We start from the raw sequence: 18,554 nt of genomic DNA, 5'->3' as shown, positions 1-18,554 counted from the left end.
GACTGCTTTATAATCTGCTCCAGAATTTTTCCAGGGATTGATGTTAGACCGACTGGTCTGTAGTTCCCCGGTTTTATTTTTTATTTTTATTTATTATTAAACTTATATACCGCCCGACTAGCAAGCAGCTCTCTGGGCGGTGAACATAAAAACATATACAATAAAATTACAGGATCTGATATAACAAATACATAAAAAACCATCTAAAATGAAATTACAACATTTACTTAATTAACTTAAATTAAAATGCCTCAGAGAAGAGAAAGGTCTTAATTTGGTGCCGAAAGGATAATAGTGTCGGCGCCAAGCGTAACTCCTCGGGGAGACTGTTCCACAATTCAGAGGCCATCACTGAGAAGGCCCTTGATCTTGTTACTACCCTCCGGGCCTCCCTGTGGGTCGGGACCCGGAGGAGGGCCTTCGTAGTAGACCGTAGTGTACGAGCCGGTTCGTATCGGGAGAGGCGTTCCAGCAGATATCATGGTCCTGCGCTGTATAAGGCTTTATAGGTTAGTACCAACACTTTGAATCTAGCCCGGAAGCATATTGGAAGCCAGTGCAGGCCTGCCAGAACAGGTGTTATATGCTCAGACCGCTTGGTTCTTGTTAGCAGTCTGGCCGCCGCATTTTGCACTAGCTGTAGCTTCCGAACCGTCTTCAGAGGTAGCCCTACATAGAGCGCATTACAGTAGTCCAAACGTGAGGTTACCAGAGCATGTACCACTGATGTAAGGTCCTCCTTACTCAGATAGGGACTTAGCTGGGCTACCAACCGAAGTTGGTAGAACGCATTCCGTGCCACCGAGGCTACATGAGCCTCAAGTGACAGGGAAGAGTCTAAAACGACTCCCAGACTACGAACCTGCTCCTTCTTGCCCTTTTTGAAGATAGGGACAACATTAGCTCTCCTCCAGTCATCCGGCACTTCACCGGTCCTCCATGATTTCACATAGGGCTCAGCTGCAAGATTAGAGTGGGCTGCAGTATCAGCCTCCCAATGGCATAACCATAGAGTCCTTTGAGTGAAAACACTTGCTGCTAATGACCTTGCTGAAAACCGCATGGCGTCCATGGATGCATCTGCTATAAAGGTCACTGCTCTCGAGAGTTTCAGAAGAGACTTCCGGATTCAAGCCGGGTCCTGCTGTGGGCCGTCCAATAGGTCCTCTAGCCACAGCAGGGATGCTCTTGCGAAGACCTAGGAGGCTGCTGCTGATCTGATGGAGAGCGCAGTGGCCTCATGAATCCTCCTAAGGCCTAGATCCAGCTTGCACTCTGATGGATTCTTGATGTGGGCATCCGAGTCTTTTGGGTTCAAGGGTGGATTTAGTAAATTGACTATGGGGGCATCGACCAAAGGAACCTTGAGTTGGTCCATGATGTGTTGTTACAACGTATAGTATTTGCTGGCAGTTGCAACCAATTTCTTGAACTGCAGTGGGGCATCAAATTTGGATTTGATCACTTTAGGCAACAGTGATGGAAGTTTTAGAACCCTTGACTTGGGTTTCAGGTCTGGACACACAGCTGAAATTCTAGATGCTGAGGGAGCTGGAGGATCTTCTGGAGAATTTAGGTTCAAAGCTTCCATTGCCTTGCACAGGAGTGGAAGGAAATGAGCCTCCTGGAAAATCCTATTAGTCACTACTTCCTCTGATTCCGAATCTCCACTCCATTCTTCCTCATTGAGAACAATCAGCTCATTGTATGGGTCCACCACTGCCTCCTCCTGAAGTTGAGGATGCCTGCCCTGTGAGGCGGCATAAGGGTTCGGTGATGCCTTGCCCGGTGGTTGGGGCGCGTTTGAAGAAGAGAGGAGTGTAGTGAGGCCCTGCGCCGCTTGCGCTCTTGATGGTGGCGGAGTGGGTGCTGTGGCTGGTGTGTCCTATGTGGGGTGTTGAGCCTCAGCCGCTGATGTGGAAAGATCTCTGGTTATATCCATTGATAACTGAAACTGTAGAGGTTGTGCATGAGAATAGTGTGGGTTGTGCACCACCCCGAACTTGGAGTTCCTGACGTGAAGAGGGTGAAATGAAGGATGCTTCACCCCTCTTATCCTGTAACGCTTGGTGAAACGTAGCTGTCTCGAGGAAGCCTTCAAACTCCTCAAGAGAAGATGATGTAGTAAAAATCACTTCCAGGGTGGACTGGAATTGGGTGCCTTCCTCCTCAGATAGGGATTCCAGGTCCCTTTGTGACCTGCACATGTTGCTATGAGCCTCCTTTGGTGCAGCCCCCTGCGCATCACCAGGCCGTTGCCTATCATGACTGGTTCCCCTACGTGGCAATTGTTGTGGAGCCACCCTGCCCGTGACAGTATACACCTCAGCCACCTTGTGCCTGCTGGAAGAGGGGCGGGCTATGACTACCTCCACCTGGGATTCAATAGAACCTAAAGGCCCTAGGGCCTGGTTGGATAATGGTGGAGGCACGACTTCCATTGTAGCGTGAGGCTGAAGTGACTTAGGTTTTTTTAGTGGGTGCTCCAATTTGCATGTTGCTTTCCCCACGGGCGCAAACCACGCTGCGCGTCTTGTGGGGGCTAAGGGCTGTGATAATAGTCGGGCCAGGTGCTGATGAGCTGGGGGGGCGAATATGCTTTCCCCATGGCTGGAGCATCCTGCTGAGGCCTTTCGCAGGCAAGAGGATGGAGGAGGGGGTGGCAGGCACACGGCGCCCTGGGGAGCACATTGCAAGAGGCGTCCCTGCTCATGCCGTGAAAGGAGGAGGCTGGTTGGGTGATTGTTGGTAGGCAGGCACAGATGTGCCTGAGAACAGAGGCTACTGAAGCCCCTCAGCCAGATTCAGAGAATGAACAGGAGGCTCCCCCCCTGCAGAGCAAAGACGCCATTGAGTTTTGCAACAACGTCGTCGGTCTGGCAGTTTAAGACAAGCAAGCTCTTAGAAGCCAGGAGGCTGATTACCTGCACCTGTCTTAGGGAGTGGGATTTAAAAGGCAGTTCATGACTGCAGCAGGCTGCTGACTACAACGTCGGTCATGACCTCCATGCGAGTCCTAGCTTTCCGAACCCAGACCCTCAGACTGGCTCTCTCTCCTCTCTGTGGGAAGCCTCTGACTACTGTGACTTTGAAGGAGAAGCAGAATGGGAAGGCCAGAGGCTCCCTATATTCTTCACCCCAGAACTAGAATTCATAACACTCAAGGGCATAACACCCTTAGGTTTGGCTGTGCTCACTAAGGCAGTGGGAACCAATACCTTAGCTGACCTTTGATATTTCTTGTGTCTTCAAATACTAGAACTTGAGGAGGAGCTACCCTCACAGTTAGAACTAGATGAAGAAGTGGGAGACACATGTATTTTTTGATGTCATTTGTGGGAAGAGTGGCCCTTGGCATGGGAACTCTCTAGGGGACCAAGATTTGCTGCTTCCATAAGAAAGTCAGCCTTCTTCACACTCTGTAGTCCTGGGGCGTTGTGAAACCTCTTTGAGCACTAAGGCATGGACCAGTCCAAAAAACTGTGTTGGGCATTTGCTCCTGACAAGTCAGGAGTGGAAAGAAGAGATATCAGACTCCAACAAGATAGTCTCCCCACTCTGGCTAGCCATCCGTGTGGACCTCTCCAAGGCCAGTGCCTTACATGCACCCACTTTTCTCTGCATCATATGTATATAGCAAGAAAGGAGACTCAGATGCCTTTCACATTTCTTCTACTGCTTACCACCCAGACTGAGAATTAGGGCAAGCAAAAGAGAAATGATCAGCTCTTCGCTTGGCTGCCTGGCCTGGAAGAAAAGGCAGCTGGCAGAAGGAGGATGAAAAAAGATGTACTTGCTGCTGCCGAAAGAGCAGCCAATGTGTTTACGTACTACTATTCCTCCCTCATCCGGGGAAGAAAGCTGATAAGAGACAGGTGGTGGTCAAAGGCATGGGTCTGTCTGCCCTCTGCTGTCACCAGAATTGTTGCCTGGGGTTCTTGGTGCAGGGTGGAGAGGATGATCCTGACCTCCCTGGCTAAGATGCAGCCACCTGTGTGCTGCCGCCTATTCAAAGTGTCTCTGAGGTAGCTACACTGCTATTCCCTTGGTGGGGAATCACTTAAGTCATCCCTAGTGCTGACTCACCTCACCCACAGGGATCCCTCTGTTTCCTGTCTGGGATGATGTTAGGTGGGGTAGGAGGCAAAGAAAAAACAGACAAACCAAAAGAAGAAAGACTAAACATTGCTAGGCTTAAGGTGTATCAGAAATATGTGTTAAAATATTGGATTTCGAGGAGATAGGTAGGCCAGCAACAGCCCCTTTAATGCCCCTTCTGAGGCCTATGTAGGGGCCTGAATCTGCTCAATAATGTGTTTTCATATATAGCTGTGCCATCACAATATTGAGTCTCTTTTTAAGACATACCTTTTAAGGAGTTAAGTCTGTAGGAATTAATGATGACAGAAGCTGTGGACTGCAGGTCAAAGCCAGAGAGAGAGAGAGAGAGAGAGGGATATATATATATCTATATATATCTATATATCTATATGGGGTACATAGGGGGAGCTGGGGAGGGCTTCAGTCAGTTGCCAAGCATCCTAGGTGCATGAGTCTAGCACAGACGCATCCAGTTATCTTTATTGGCTAACAGCCATCCATTTGAAGTGAAGTTTGTTTATGGCCTAAAGGCCATGAGAATGGAATGTGAATTAATCGGCTTCAATAGCATAGTAGAATTGTATATAAGATTGACAGTGCCCCTTGCTCAGAGAGATCCTGCTGCATACCTTGAGATGATGATGATGAAGAGGAGGAAAATGTGTTTTATGACTGTTAGGAATTTGACTGTTGCTATATCAACCAGAGAGGGGATTCTCCAGCAACTGAAATGGCCATAAGTTTATCTCCTTTTGCTTTGCTTTTTTCTTTTTGCCCTCATCTTATGAGTAAAAGCTGTTAAAGAGCACACTTGGTGTTTTCTTTCATTGCCTATCTGAATATTTTAAGGAACTTTTGCCCCTGTGACAATATGTAAGGGTTGAACTCTGCAGAGCCCAAGTGATACCTTGTTGCTCCAGCAAGAGACAGAGCTGGCCTGGGAATTCTGCCTAGCATAGAAATCAGGTTGCAAGTTGGCCTTGTCTCCTGCTGGTGGGAAGGGCATAACCTGAAAGTTCTCTCAAATGTCCTCCTTACTCTACCAGATAACACTTTGTTCAGATTGGATAAGGGAAAAAGCAACATTAATTTTGTCATGAAGGAGCAAGGAAAAGCAAAAACACTCCCTTCCTGGAGAGATGAGTAGGAGCTACACTTGATCATGGCTTCCCAGCAGGAAACCAATGCTTCTTTCTCTCAATCAGCGAGGATGGGTAATAGCAGAACGTGCTTGTGAGAAACCCCTTATCTAAGGGTTTCAGAACCCTTTTCTTCTCCACCACCCTTTTAAAAAGGAAAAACAAACAGGAAGGGTGGGTCAAAAGTGCTGGAATAAGGAATTGCCTGATGAATATCAGATCTGCTGTCCCTTGGAACAGATGGGGAACAGTAGTTCCCCCATCAAGTAAGATCAACTGAAAGTTCGATTAGTTCCCATTTCTAAAACACCTGTCCTTCCCTGTCCAGAAAACTGATCTGTTTGCTAATTCTATGTCACAGTGGTTATACTCAGAAAAAATAGTAATATTGAAATCCTACCTGTCCATTTTCCATGATAGCTGCAGGGTACATGGCACTGCTAGGTCGGTCCCGGTGTGTTGGTAATAGCATCATCAGCTCCCGATTATGGCGGTACTTATCTGGTAGAGAGGGAGAGCCTGTAAACAAGTGAGAACAATCACGTACACATGACAAAACACAACAGAGATGCTCTTTGACCCAGTCACCTAGTCTCCCTAAAGATGCATGAGTCACAACTATGAAACACTAACAAAATTTTAGCGTAAGATGGTCAAGAGCTTAATTAGCAGACAGAAATCACTGTTCTACTGTTCAGCGCGTAACAAAGATAGCAACACAGACAAACTGCTGGGCCTGTAGCATACAGCTTAGCAAGTCAATGAATGCATTCTGCAAGTCCCATGTTACCAAAATAAAATTGCATTTGGTAGATCCACCAACTGTAGTTGTCTTTTGACATGTACACCATCTCTTATTTGCTAAACTATCATGTGTATATAGTCCCATATTATGTACAGTAGTTGACTGCATATGAAAGGATCATAGCTTTTTTTGTTTTATCACATTTTTATCTGCTTCATGCAACAAAATAAGACAGGGATATGCTCAAGTGTATAGCCTGACATCCCCATACTTCTTTATTAACTAAAAGCATTCACATGGAATTTTCTAGGCAGCTTGTTCATCATTGTGCTTCAACATACTATATAACAAGCAGATAACAAACTTAATCTGAGAATGTGAGAACATGGAGCTTCTCAATATATCTCTACCCTATAAAATATTTGACTCTTGTTGACATTTAATGCCATTTTGATGAATGTTTGTTTGGGCACCCCACAGAGTATCAGTGCATTATCTTTTGTAGGGAAAGTTCCACTCATTGTTCCTCTGGCTGAAGTATACAACTGCCTAGTTTGCCAAGGAATAAAGGTAACAGTGGAAGCTACCTCCCATACTAGACGCATTAATGTGCAGAACTTGATGCACCTTTTGAAGCTGCTGATATGGGCCTTAACTTGTGACTTATTTGTGCCACAAACATGTACTTAGAGGACAAGTGCAAACAACATATTTTACAGCCGTGCCTGCTCTTGGGGTTGACATGCTCCCCTCTGCAAACTTTTCATGACCACATGAATAATATCTGACCACACAAATAATATTCAACACAAGTGTTACTTCTAGTTGATAACAGCTTTCACATGAACAGAAGCATAGCATGCAGGTTGTAGATAGTGATTTAGCACAAAGGGAAGAAACAACATGGTTAGCAGTGCAGAAGAAAGCCTCATGTTTGCTAGAGTTTCTCTTATGTTATTAAGCTCAAATAAATTTAAATTCCATCATATGATTAAATGTTTCTTAATTCCTATTACATTTCCACCATAAACACATAACACAAATAATCTGAATGCCCTGTCATTCACAATATTCTTTTAGATAAGCATTAATGTTTTATACTGTCTCTTTTACTCACATACATATCATAAGTCCTATTTCTGCATGACAAAATATAAGATACTGAACTTTTAGGAGCACCAGCAAAGTACACTGCAGATTTCCCCATTTTATAATGTATTCCTCAAGTTGTCTGAATAATACAGATGAAGATGTTTTGTATCATTAATTTGGGAAAACACATGGTTCCAAAAGGACTATGGCCTTAGCATGACCTGTGATCAATACCTTTGTGGCTCACCTAACATAGTTAACTTTTTTTTAAAAGTTTTTCTTTCTGTGTATTTATTTTGTGACTGCAAGTAATCAACAGAGGGCAGTATTTGCCAAAAGCTGCTTTTAAAAGTTATTATTTAAAAGTGGAAAGGCGGGATATAAATCTAAGAAATAATAATAATAGTTAAAAAATGAAAAAATACACATTGCTTCCTTGCAACTGTCAGAATTTTGAAAATTCTACCTGCTCAGCCAAGCTTTTAGGAATGTTATCAGCAGGGAAACAGACATCTGTCCACAACTTTGAGTTAATGCATTTAATTTGCAGGTAGAATATCTTGGTGGTAGGTATTGATTGCTGTATCAGGTGCTTATGGGCAACTTCACAAATGCATCTGACATGCTGAAAGCCTTTTAGTTGTACACCTAGTGCTTTTTCGCACAATGTGTACATCCAAAGTGCCTATTTCAGGTGACATGTTTAAAGTAACATCCTGCAAAAGAGCAGCGTTCCTTTACTTCAATGGTATGGTAAGGGAGTGCTCAACCTTTAGGTCATAAAATGGCACAAGTGTTGATAATTTTATGATGCAACAGTGATTTCATAGGCATTATTCAATAGATGCCAATGACTCTTGATCAAACACATTCTAAATAGTTCTTACATTGATTAGCAAGGGGGCAATTTCCCATCAACAAAACATTAGATTTGAATGTTGGGAAAATGCTATATTCTTGCAACAGATATACTTGGTAGAAGATGCTTCACAATTAAGTAATTATGTAGATTGTGCAATAAAATGTGTATCTTGAAAGGCGCTATCTTGGTAGGGTTGTTAATGCCATCGCACAGAAGAACCCTATTCCTGCTTTAGGGTTCTCTAATGGCATGGTTTCACCCACAGAGAGTGAGTGCTTCCTTCTTAGGGGGTGCCATTTATTTAGCTGAATCTGAAGTCATTGTATCAAGTGAAATCAGTTTTTAATTAAATGTCTCACTCATTTTACAATTTTTCACACTCTTCCAACACGAAAGATAAGTATTCCTGGATCTGAACCACTGGTGTTTTTAAGGAAACGGTTTTCTAGCATGAGGTGCAGATGGGATTGCATGGAGAAGAAGTATTTTCTTTAGCTGATATTTGAAGAAGAATCAGTGGTGTTGATAATGTGCCTACATCAGACAATGCAATCAGTACTCCATGGTTTGATCCAGCATTATGGACTGCAAAGTATAATGTACTGTGGTGTGGGAAACTGGGAAGCCTGCTGGGTTTATTTATTCTTCTTGAATTCAGATTCCCTTACTCGTAATGCAATAAATGATTGTAATCTAAAAACAGGAAACACTAAGCATATTTTATAAGTTTATTTTTAAGGGACTGTACAACTGTATTAAGATATGTTCCTTGCATGTAGGAACAAACCTACAATTTTTCCCTTCCAGTGGTCAGATTCCCTAAGGAGTCCATAAGCAGGACACAAAAGCAAGAACCCTCTCCTGTTTGCCCTGCAAAGGCTAGTTTTTGGTATACAGTCCCTGAACTAAACTGAGGAACAGCGAGCCTGCTCCTCCCTAACCACAGATGTACTAAAAAGGGTAGTACTAGTCTGATTAAGGGTTGTACCCAATGCTGTTGTTCTGTTCACAATATTTGATCCTTCAAAGTCTTCCATGCACAGAATGGGGGAGGGAGGTGATTTTCCCCAATGCCACTTTCCTGTGCAGTCCCTTCATCATGTCTCATACTGATCCCTGGAACAGATTTAGGGGGGTCATAGGGAGCTGAAGAGAGAACCAGAGAAAATTCTCTCCCTCCCTTACATTTATGGGAATCTTCACTGGATCACATAGCTCTCTGTGTATGTAAGAACACAGTTGGATACAACCCAGTGTTTTCCTTTATTAAGATAATATTTTGAGTCACCCAGCTGTGCAATCATAGTTCTTTTCAAAACCTTTGCAGGAGAATAAAACTCAACCTTTCACAAGAGCCAAGAGCAAGATCTGTTGTGGGATTATTATTCAACACTGAACTTCAGTGCCATCATTGGTAAAGCCACAATGTTTATACCAGGGACTTCAATGCTTTTCATTTGTAATTTGTAATAATTTCCATCAACACGTTACTCACACATTAAACTAATTTTATGACAGGAAAACAGTGTGGTGTCTCATCACAATACTACAATGCTTTTGAGCGGGAAATGCAGTATAAATTTGAAAAAAGCTTGATTTTTAGAAATATATTTTCATTTAATTCCAACATTCTGCAAATACCTGCTATATATTCTTGATGCATATGAGACTTTGGACTGTGAAGCAATTAATGGTATTAAGTTACAAGCTAAAAGTCTCTTGTTCAAATCTCAATTCCATCATGAATTCACTGTGAGGCAATCCACTATCTCTCAGCCTGATCCCCCACTACCCTCAGTTTTATAATGTGGGGGAAATGGTGGCTTTACAGCAAGAGTGGGGAAGTTGGTCCTCCAGATGTTGCTGAACTACAACTCCCAACAGCCTTAGCAAACAATTCCCAATATGGCCAGGGATGATGGGAGTCATAGTTCAGCAACATCTGGAGGGTCACAGGTTCCCCACACCTGCTTTACAGAGTGATGTAAGGATTACAAAAATAATATATGTGAAATACTTTAAGCACTAAGAAAAAATACTGTATAAATACTAATTTCCAGTAGAGTAGTATGTTAGTCTGTCACAGAGGAAAGAATCAGTCTTGTGGTACTCTTATAAAAACTATTATGAATTACTATAAATACTAAGTGCACGCTTTCCTGGGGTATGCACCATTCAAAATAGTAGGACTTACTTTTGAGTAAATATGAAAGGATTGAATGTAAGTTTTCTTATCGCTGATTATTTTTAAATAATTTGCATGTAGCCCAAACATGAACTGATTCATTTAGCTGTGCTGAAAACTTCTAAGACCTTGTTTTAAATACAAAGTCTGATGTTTAAAAATTCTATTATTTTTATTCAGTGCTGATTCAACAGCTGTGACTTGCTGTCTAAGCTGAGAAAAAGAGAAGTCTGAATAGAACAGCTCCTACTGTGAATACACAGCAGGGGGCAGCCTTCAAAATGCACTAAACATGTCTAAATATAGCCTTAAAATGTTCTTTTAAGTATATTTACTCATGAGGCTTTCCAGGTTGAGAAATCTGATAGATCTAAATCTAAGGACATAACAGCTAGCGACTCACTGGCATGGGTCCAGACTAAATATTTAGGGAGAGATACACATCTGCCCTTCACACTTTACTGTATGAATGCAGCACACACATCAGCTACATGAAGTATGAACTGGCCCTAAGCCTATTAACAATAAGAGTACAGAAGTGGACAATCTGTTCTGCATTTATATATAAATAAGACTAAAGACTGCAGCTAATTTACATATTTAGAGCAATGTAATTAAAAAGTAGAAGCTTTCACAAAAACCACTGGTACTATATTACAGCCAATGAAATATTCTCTCTGGAATTTTTACCCTGATGCTCTGATCCAAAAACAACTTGGCTTATAGGAGCTCTTATGATGTGTGTGATTGTGATCGGATCTCTGTCCAGAAATAAAATCAGAAGCACCCGGCTTTGACCATGTATGAGATCTGTATATCAGCAATTCAAGAAGTGGCAGAAGAATTTAGGTGATTGTCAGTTTTACCATATATAATTAGCTGTAACAATGCAGATAAATCAGCTCATTCATGGAGCAGAGCTCCAAAAAGTGTCTACTAACTTCCCAAAAGTTGCTTTATACTACCGTACAGAGTTAAGAATCCAGCATCTCTGAAAATGGAGTAATACATGTTTTTATTTTTCAGGAAGCATGTGCAACAAGTTGGAACTTTAAGCTGAATTATATTTTCTTTCAGTGATTATATTTTCTTTCAGTGTTAATTATCTTAGAGGTTTACTGTAAATTGTATACAAAATAAGCTTGGCTATATTAGTATTTCTATACTTAAAAACAACAATAGAGCCATATGAATGGAAGACTTCTCCAGATTAGGGATGGAATGATCTATTAATTTTGGTTCTCTCAGTTTCTCATTTTTCTATTCGGTTCTCCAAATTTCTGCAGCAATTTGCAATTTTTTTAAAAAAAATCCTCACGAAAATTCTTCAGCATTTTAGTGCAAATTTCTCCTAATCCATTTTTGTATGCAGTTTTGAGTAATGTACACATTTTTGTAAGCAATTTATCTCAATATAATGCATTTGTTATGTTATTTTCACCAATATATTCATTTTGTGCACATATTCCCCTAATATATATATATTTGTAAACAGTGCTTGGTTGAAGAACTGCATTGCAAAATTTGGATAAGCACAAATTTTGAAAGATGGCAGTGTTTAGGTTCTCTTATTGTTTTGGAAAGCGTAAATTTGATAAATTTGGCTTTAAATGCAAATTGTCTCAAATCTCTCCCCCATCCCTATTCCAGGCATTAAAATTCTAGTTGCATCTCAATTAACGTTGATCTTGGCTCATTAAAGGGCCAATAAGTATACTGGAGGTTTGGCTGGAAATCAGATTATTGACTGAAATTAAAGCTGCAAAGGTAGAGCAATTAGGCAACCATTTTTCCTTCTAGGGCAAACTGTGAACCTTGAGAAGTATAGGTTAGTAATCATTCAGTTAGACAAGGTTCCAGTACAAGTCCCAAAATCACTGTTGAATCTGTCAATGCCAAACAGCTGCAGTGAAACATACTGATGAACTTGGTGCACTTCCTGACTGATGGGTGTCTAAGTATGCCACCAGAAGCTGGTAACTTTGTTGGCAATCTGAACAGAAAGGCCAAGGACTGAATGGGTCATGGAGACCAATCTATCCTCTCACCTCTAGAGGTGGTCCCTCCAGGACAGAGATGAGGCACATTGGTGGGGGCAGTGTGGGGAAGCTTGCACTGCTGCCGCCCATGCTGTATCTGTTCTGTGGATAAATAGAGGGCTTCAGCCTCCAGTGTTGTCAATCCAGCACCTTTCATCAGCACTAAATTAAAAAGAATATAAATAAATATAAAAGGATTGAGGCATATTGGCAGAGCTAGGCATGTGAATTTTGCACTACACCTAGCTTTAACGCCAATACTTATCAATCTCTCGTTTTTGTAGTATAAAACTCACTAAAATGAAGGAAAAAAGCACAAATAAATAAACAAACAAAACCCATGTTATTTTCAATACCATCAGGCTTACTTTCTGCTAACCATTTTCATCCCAGTTGGAAGTTTAGCAATAATTAAATTAATAATTTGCATACTGTGAAGATTTGAGATTTTCTTTCTAGCTTACTACTCATGGAATTTCAAATACCTTCTCTGTTAAGAAATTTAATTTAATTTAAAAAATCTGTCCAAGAATAAATTATAATATTCTGAAAATTACCTGAAATTATCAAGCATAGAAATCATATGTAAATGCAACAGTGCTTGTTCAAACACATTTTTAAAATCATGCTTTATTTATCTGATTTGTGCCTGTAGGAAATGCTGTTTATATATTAACTGCTTGTCCTTTAACATAAATCACCTCATTTGTCTTTAAGCACCAGTGGAGACCACAGATGTGGGAGATGCAATTGAGAAGTCAAATGGTAGCTTGGACAGATGGATATTCCATGACTGCAAGGGCCACCATACCATACTATTCCTCCCAAAAGTGCATACTTTGTACACAGATTACAATTAGTTGACTTAGTTGATCCTAAAGTAGTACAATCACATACCCATTCTTTTTCCTGTGATTATCTGCTTTATCCTCTTTACTCAGCTTTGATCGTAACTGCTTTCTCACCAACTCTTGATAATTGGTAAAAATATTTGTAATTATACACAGTACTATGATGTTCAGCTCAGTCCACTATGAAAAAGATTTCACCGAACTTATGAAGCTGCCATGGTGTGTCACTGTGATCTGTTCTGATGCAGATAAAGCTGCTGTATACTGAGTTAGATCACTGGTCAATCTAGCCCAGTATTGTCTATTCTGGCTGGCAGCAACTCCTCAGGGTCTCAGGCAGATGGTATTCTCCAGCTCTATAACCTGAGAATCATTTTTAACTGGAGGTCATGGGTCTTATCTTGCACTTTCAGCGTGCAAAGCACGTGCTCTACTCCGAATTATCCTCCTGCCACCCCCAACCTTGCTACCAGAGATCTTTTAACCACTGTTGAACCTGGGACCTTCTGTATGAAATGTATGTGTTCTACTACTGAGCTACAGTTCCTTCTGTTTTATCACTGCTGCCATGGATATCTGAAACTTGAACTCTATAGAAATGGGATCACAAACCAAGTGGACAGGGAAGTTCTGCTTTTTTGGCGCATACACAAGCAGTGATACAACTGCAAAATTTGGCACCCAGTTCTATAAGGGCTACTGCAGAAAAAAAAACCCTGAGACTTGTGAAGAGAAGAAATCACCAATTTAGTATAGTGACTTTTATAGAAAAGAAATACTAGGTAATGGAAGATATTTCAGTTCTTTTTTTCTGCCTTTGCTAACTTGTAATACAGCCAAAAAAAGGCTAATTTTGTATACCATGTTCCAAGTACTCAGCTTTTACACTTGACATCCCTTCAACTCCTTAATCCTGATTTCTTTTCCTTTGAGGCATTTTCCCTTGAGATTTACCTTTATCCTCATGTGGTTGTTATTGGCAGTACCATCTCTCAGACTGCTCGCCTTAGAAATGAAACAAACTTCTCTTTGCATGTGTTACATGAATAGGTTAGTGCACGGGGAGCCCATTAGAAACACACAGTTAAATTGCCTTAAAAGAAATTTTATGCCAGAGAAATAGTACACCAAACTTCCTGAAAAGATGACACACTATACAGGAACAGTCTAGAAGACAGCTCTGAAGAATGACTTTAACCAACTGAGATGACTTGGTGGACAAAGAGGCAGTTATGGGAACTCTGGGGGAAAGTGACCACGCTATGCTAGAGTCCTTGATTTTCAAGGAAGCAAAAGCGGAGAGTAGCCATCCATGTACCCTGGACTTCAGGAAAGCTGATTTTAATAAACTCGGAACAATGGTAATTAAGGTTCGGTGGCGAGCAACCTTAATGAGAAAAGGAGTCCAAGATGGGAGGGAGTTTCTAAAAGAGGACATTCTAAAGGCACAGTGGTGAACAATTCCATCAAGGAAAAAAGGGGGAAGACAGCAAAAGCCAGTGTGGCTTCACAGAAAGCTCAAAGATAACCTGAAAACAAAAAAGGACACAGGAAGTGGAAGGAAGGCCAGATCACAAAGGAAGAGTACAGGCAGGTATCACGGAATTGCAGGGATGGTGTCAGGAAAGCTAAAGCTGAAACTGAACCGAGGTTCATGAGAAATGCCAAAAGCAACGAAAAAGCTTTCTGCAGGTACATCCATAGTAGAAGACAGAGAAAAGAAATGGTGGCACAGCTACTCAATGAGGATGGCAAAATAATAACAGATATCAAAGAAAAGGCAGAAGTGCTCAATTTCTACTTTGGCTGAGTCTTCTCCCAAAAAAGGGTCTATGACTGTCCAGGGAAATGTGAAGTGGAAGGGGCAGGATTGCAGTTTGAGATTGGTAAGACAAACAGTCAAGGAATACATAATCACTTTGAATAAGTTCAAATCTCCAGGACCTGATGAACTGCATCCTAGAGTACTGAAGGAACTGGCTGAAGAACTCTTGGAACCACTGTTTATTATCTTTGTGAAATTGTGGAGGATGGGTGAAGTGCTGGATGACTGGAGGAGGGCTAATGTTGTCCCTATCTTCAAAAAGGGCAAAAAGGAAGAACCTGGAACTACAGACCAGTTGGCCTGATATTGATTCCTGTGAAAATTCTGGAGCAAATTATAAAGCAGTCAGTATGTAAGCACCTTGAAAACAATGCAATGATTACTAGAAGCTGACATGGATTTATCAAGGACATATTCTGCCAGACTAATCTTATCTCAGTTTTTGATCAGGTAACCTCCCTGGTAGACTGTGGGAATGCTATAGACATAATATATCTTGACTTCAGCAACACTGATTATATTCTGATTAGCAAGCTAGCTAAATGTGGACAGGATGGAACAACTATCAGGTAGATCCACAGTTGGCTTCAGAATCATATTCAAAGACTGCTTATCAATGGTTCCTTTTCAAACTGGGGGGAGGTAATGAGTGGGGTACTGCAGGGCTTGGTCCTGGGCCAAGTGCTCTTCAACATTTTTATTAATGACTTGGATGAGGTGCAGAGAATGCTTATCAGATTTGCAGATTATACAAAATTGGGAGGGATACCTAATTCCTTGGAAGGCAGAAACAAAATTCAAAGGGATCTTGATAGGCTGGAGCATTGGGCTGAAAACAACAGAATAAAATTTAATGGGGATAAGTGCAAAGTTCTACACCTAGGAAAATACACACAAATGCACAGTTATAAGATGGGGGTTACTCGGCTCAGCAATGCTACATGCAAGAAGGATCTTGGGATTGTTGAATATGAGCCAACAGTGTTGTGGCTGCAAAAAAGGCAAATGCTATTTTAGGGTGCATTAACAAAAGTATACTTTCCAAATTGCTTAAGCCTCATCTTGAGTACTGCCTCCAGTTCTGGACACCACACTTTAGGAAGAATGTAGACAAACTGGAATGGGTTCAGAGGAGGCAACGAGGATGACCAGGGGACTGGAAACAAAGCCCTTTGAGGAGAGACTGAAAGAACTGGACATGTTTCACCTGGAGAAGAGAAGACTGAGGGGAGATATGATAGCACTCTTCAAGTACATGAAAGGTTGCTGCACAGAGGAGGGCCAGGATTTCTTCTCAATCATCCCAGAGTGCAGGGCATGGAATAATGGGCTCAAGTTACAGGAAGCCAGATTTCAACTGATCATCAGGAAAAACATCCTAACTGTTAGAGCAGTACGACAATGGAACCAATTACCTAGCGAGGTGGTGGGCTCTCCAACACTGGAGGCCTTCAAGAGGCAGCTGGACAACCACACATCAGGAATGCTTTAATTTGGATTCCTGCATTGAGCAGGGGGTTATAGCCTTATAGGCCTGTTCCAACTCTATGATTCTATGAATTCATTGTTGAACTAATGAAGGTATTGCTTATTTGCAGCAAGAAGCAATTCAACATACAGTCTATAATAATAAAGGGCAAATATCAGAGCCATTTGTAGAACCGTACATGTTTCTAGCGCCTCATTCTTACCTCGTGCGCTAGGAGGTGCAGAGTTAATCATCTGGGATGGTGCAGAATGAGTAGAGCTCAGGCTTGAGGTGGAAGGACTGGCCTGGAAGGACAAAACAGATACTGGTTACTAGGTTCTTATACTTGGCATTAAAGAGCACTTGATGCAGAGCAAGGACTGAGGGGCGCTATGCTTTACAATTTTATAATAATTAAAAATAAACAACCATGTCAATGCCTGCACAATGTCAAAATGAAAAAAGTCATTGCATAATCATTACATGCCATCACACAGGAGTAGCTAGTGGGAAGGGGGAGCAGTGTGTACCTAGCCTCCCAGCATCAGCATCATTGTGGCTGAATGGGTGGGAGGGAGGTAGCAGAGAGGTCAGGGTGATCCAAATGCACTGGCAGGAACACTGGATTAGTTCAGCCGGGGTTGTCACACCATGCTGAGCTTCCTACTGCCTCACCTGTCCTCCTCCTAGTACGCGAGAATGACAATGGTGCTAGCAGGACAGGTAAGCACTGCTGCTGCTCCTTACCAGTCACTCCTGCCATCACATAGTTGTAAAAAAATGTTAAAAATAACTATTCCTGTATGCTGTCAGGCAGTACTGGCACTATTACCATATCATAATAATATTTACCATCAAAGAACCTGCCTTCTTGAGCATGGAGAGGAGTGCACCCCAGTGTTTCAATTATTGGGAGGCAATAAGTAGTGTGAAACATAAATTTAAGTATGCCAACATTTATATTAAAATTAAAAATGGCAATGGACTGCCTTCAACTTGATCCCGACTTATGGCAACCCTGTGAATAGGGTTTTCATGGTAAGTGGCATTCAGCGGGGGTTTACCATTGCCCCCCTCTGAGGCTAGTCCTCCCCAGCTGGCTAGGGCCTGCTCAGCTTGCCACAGCTGCACAAGCCAGCTCCTTCCTTGTCCACAACTGCCAGCTGGGGGGCAACTGGGCTCCTTGGGACTATGCAGATTGCTCATGGCTGCACAGGTGGCAGGGCACGTAACCCCTGAGCCACTCACTGTGGGGGTGATCTTTAGTTGGCCCTTGACACCCAGGAGACATGAGCGGGGATATGAACTCACAGACTCTGGACTCCCAGCCTGTCTCTCCTCCCCACTGTGCTATACCAGCTGTACATATTACAATTAATGTGTACATAATTTGCAAATCAAAGAAGGATCTAATAAAAATTAATATAGAAATTTATACAACCAACAGCTAAAAGCAACTGGTAGTAAACATTTAGAACATAATTACTGGTATGCTAATATTAATTTATAACATTCTCATATTGATCACATTAAAATATTTATAAGTAAACTTATATATAATCGAATAATAAAATGCCTAGCATTTTTATAGCACTTCTAAGGGTTCAGAGTGATTCACATTATATTGTTGTAATTCTTACAACAACCTTGTAAAGAAAGTATTATTTCCATCTTGCAGATGTGGGGGAAGGGATGAGAGAGGGTGGCTTGCCCAAGGCCATCTAGTCAGTTCATTACAGCAATAAGATTTGACTTCCTAAGTTGACTTCCTGAGTCCGCACCTGTATTGGAATTGTTTTTTTGCTTGTGTGTTTGCCACTCCGGGCAATTCTGGGAGGAAGGGTGGGATATAAATTTAATAAATAACAACAACTACTACTCAGTCTATTAGCCACTATGCTATACCAGCTCTTTTATGGGTGCCTAGTAGACATGCACTGACTGAAATAATAAATGCACCCTAAAGTCATCTTCAACACTACATATTTCTTGCAATAGAATCCTGATGCATTATAACTGTACCTGCATGTGGTACATATCCTCTGCAGTTTCCCCAACAGAACTGTCTGTTAGGATAACCAGATTTCCTGCTTCACTTGATGTATGGGAAGAAAGAGAAGATGACGAGTGTCGGACTGTACCCAGCATATTCAGTGGGCTATAGAGAATACAGAAGAGAAAGATCAAATAGTAGTTTTCTTAGTTTTCATTAGGAAATGCTTATTTTAAAATACAGAATAATTTTAT

General features: G+C 41.6%; 1 protein-coding gene across 7 annotated transcripts in view; it reads right to left on the bottom strand.

Moving 5' to 3' along the window:
• DOCK3 (dedicator of cytokinesis 3) overlaps window positions 1-18,554 on the bottom strand; it is a 463,693-nt gene that overhangs the window by 24,210 nt on the left and 420,929 nt on the right. For 3 of the 7 annotated variants that reach the window (XM_061617883.1, XM_061617886.1, XM_061617885.1), the window contains exons 47-50: window positions 18,330-18,465; window positions 16,531-16,612; window positions 12,173-12,325; window positions 5,641-5,759 (exon numbers count right to left, since the gene is read on the bottom strand). In XM_061617883.1, the coding sequence (XP_061473867.1) occupies window positions 5,641-5,759; window positions 12,173-12,325; window positions 16,531-16,612; window positions 18,330-18,465 (490 nt within the window). The remainder of the gene's footprint in view (window positions 1-5,640; window positions 5,760-12,172; window positions 12,326-16,530; window positions 16,613-18,329; window positions 18,466-18,554) is intronic. The other 4 variants (XM_061617887.1, XM_061617889.1, XM_061617884.1 and 1 more) reach the window with 3 other exon arrangements.

Source organism: Rhineura floridana, chromosome 3 (assembly GCF_030035675.1).
Source record: "Rhineura floridana isolate rRhiFlo1 chromosome 3, rRhiFlo1.hap2, whole genome shotgun sequence".
Taxonomy (NCBI): domain Eukaryota; kingdom Metazoa; phylum Chordata; class Lepidosauria; order Squamata; family Rhineuridae; genus Rhineura; species Rhineura floridana.
The sequence above is the reverse complement of the archived record's forward strand: the minus strand, read 5'-3'. Positions and strand labels throughout refer to the sequence as shown.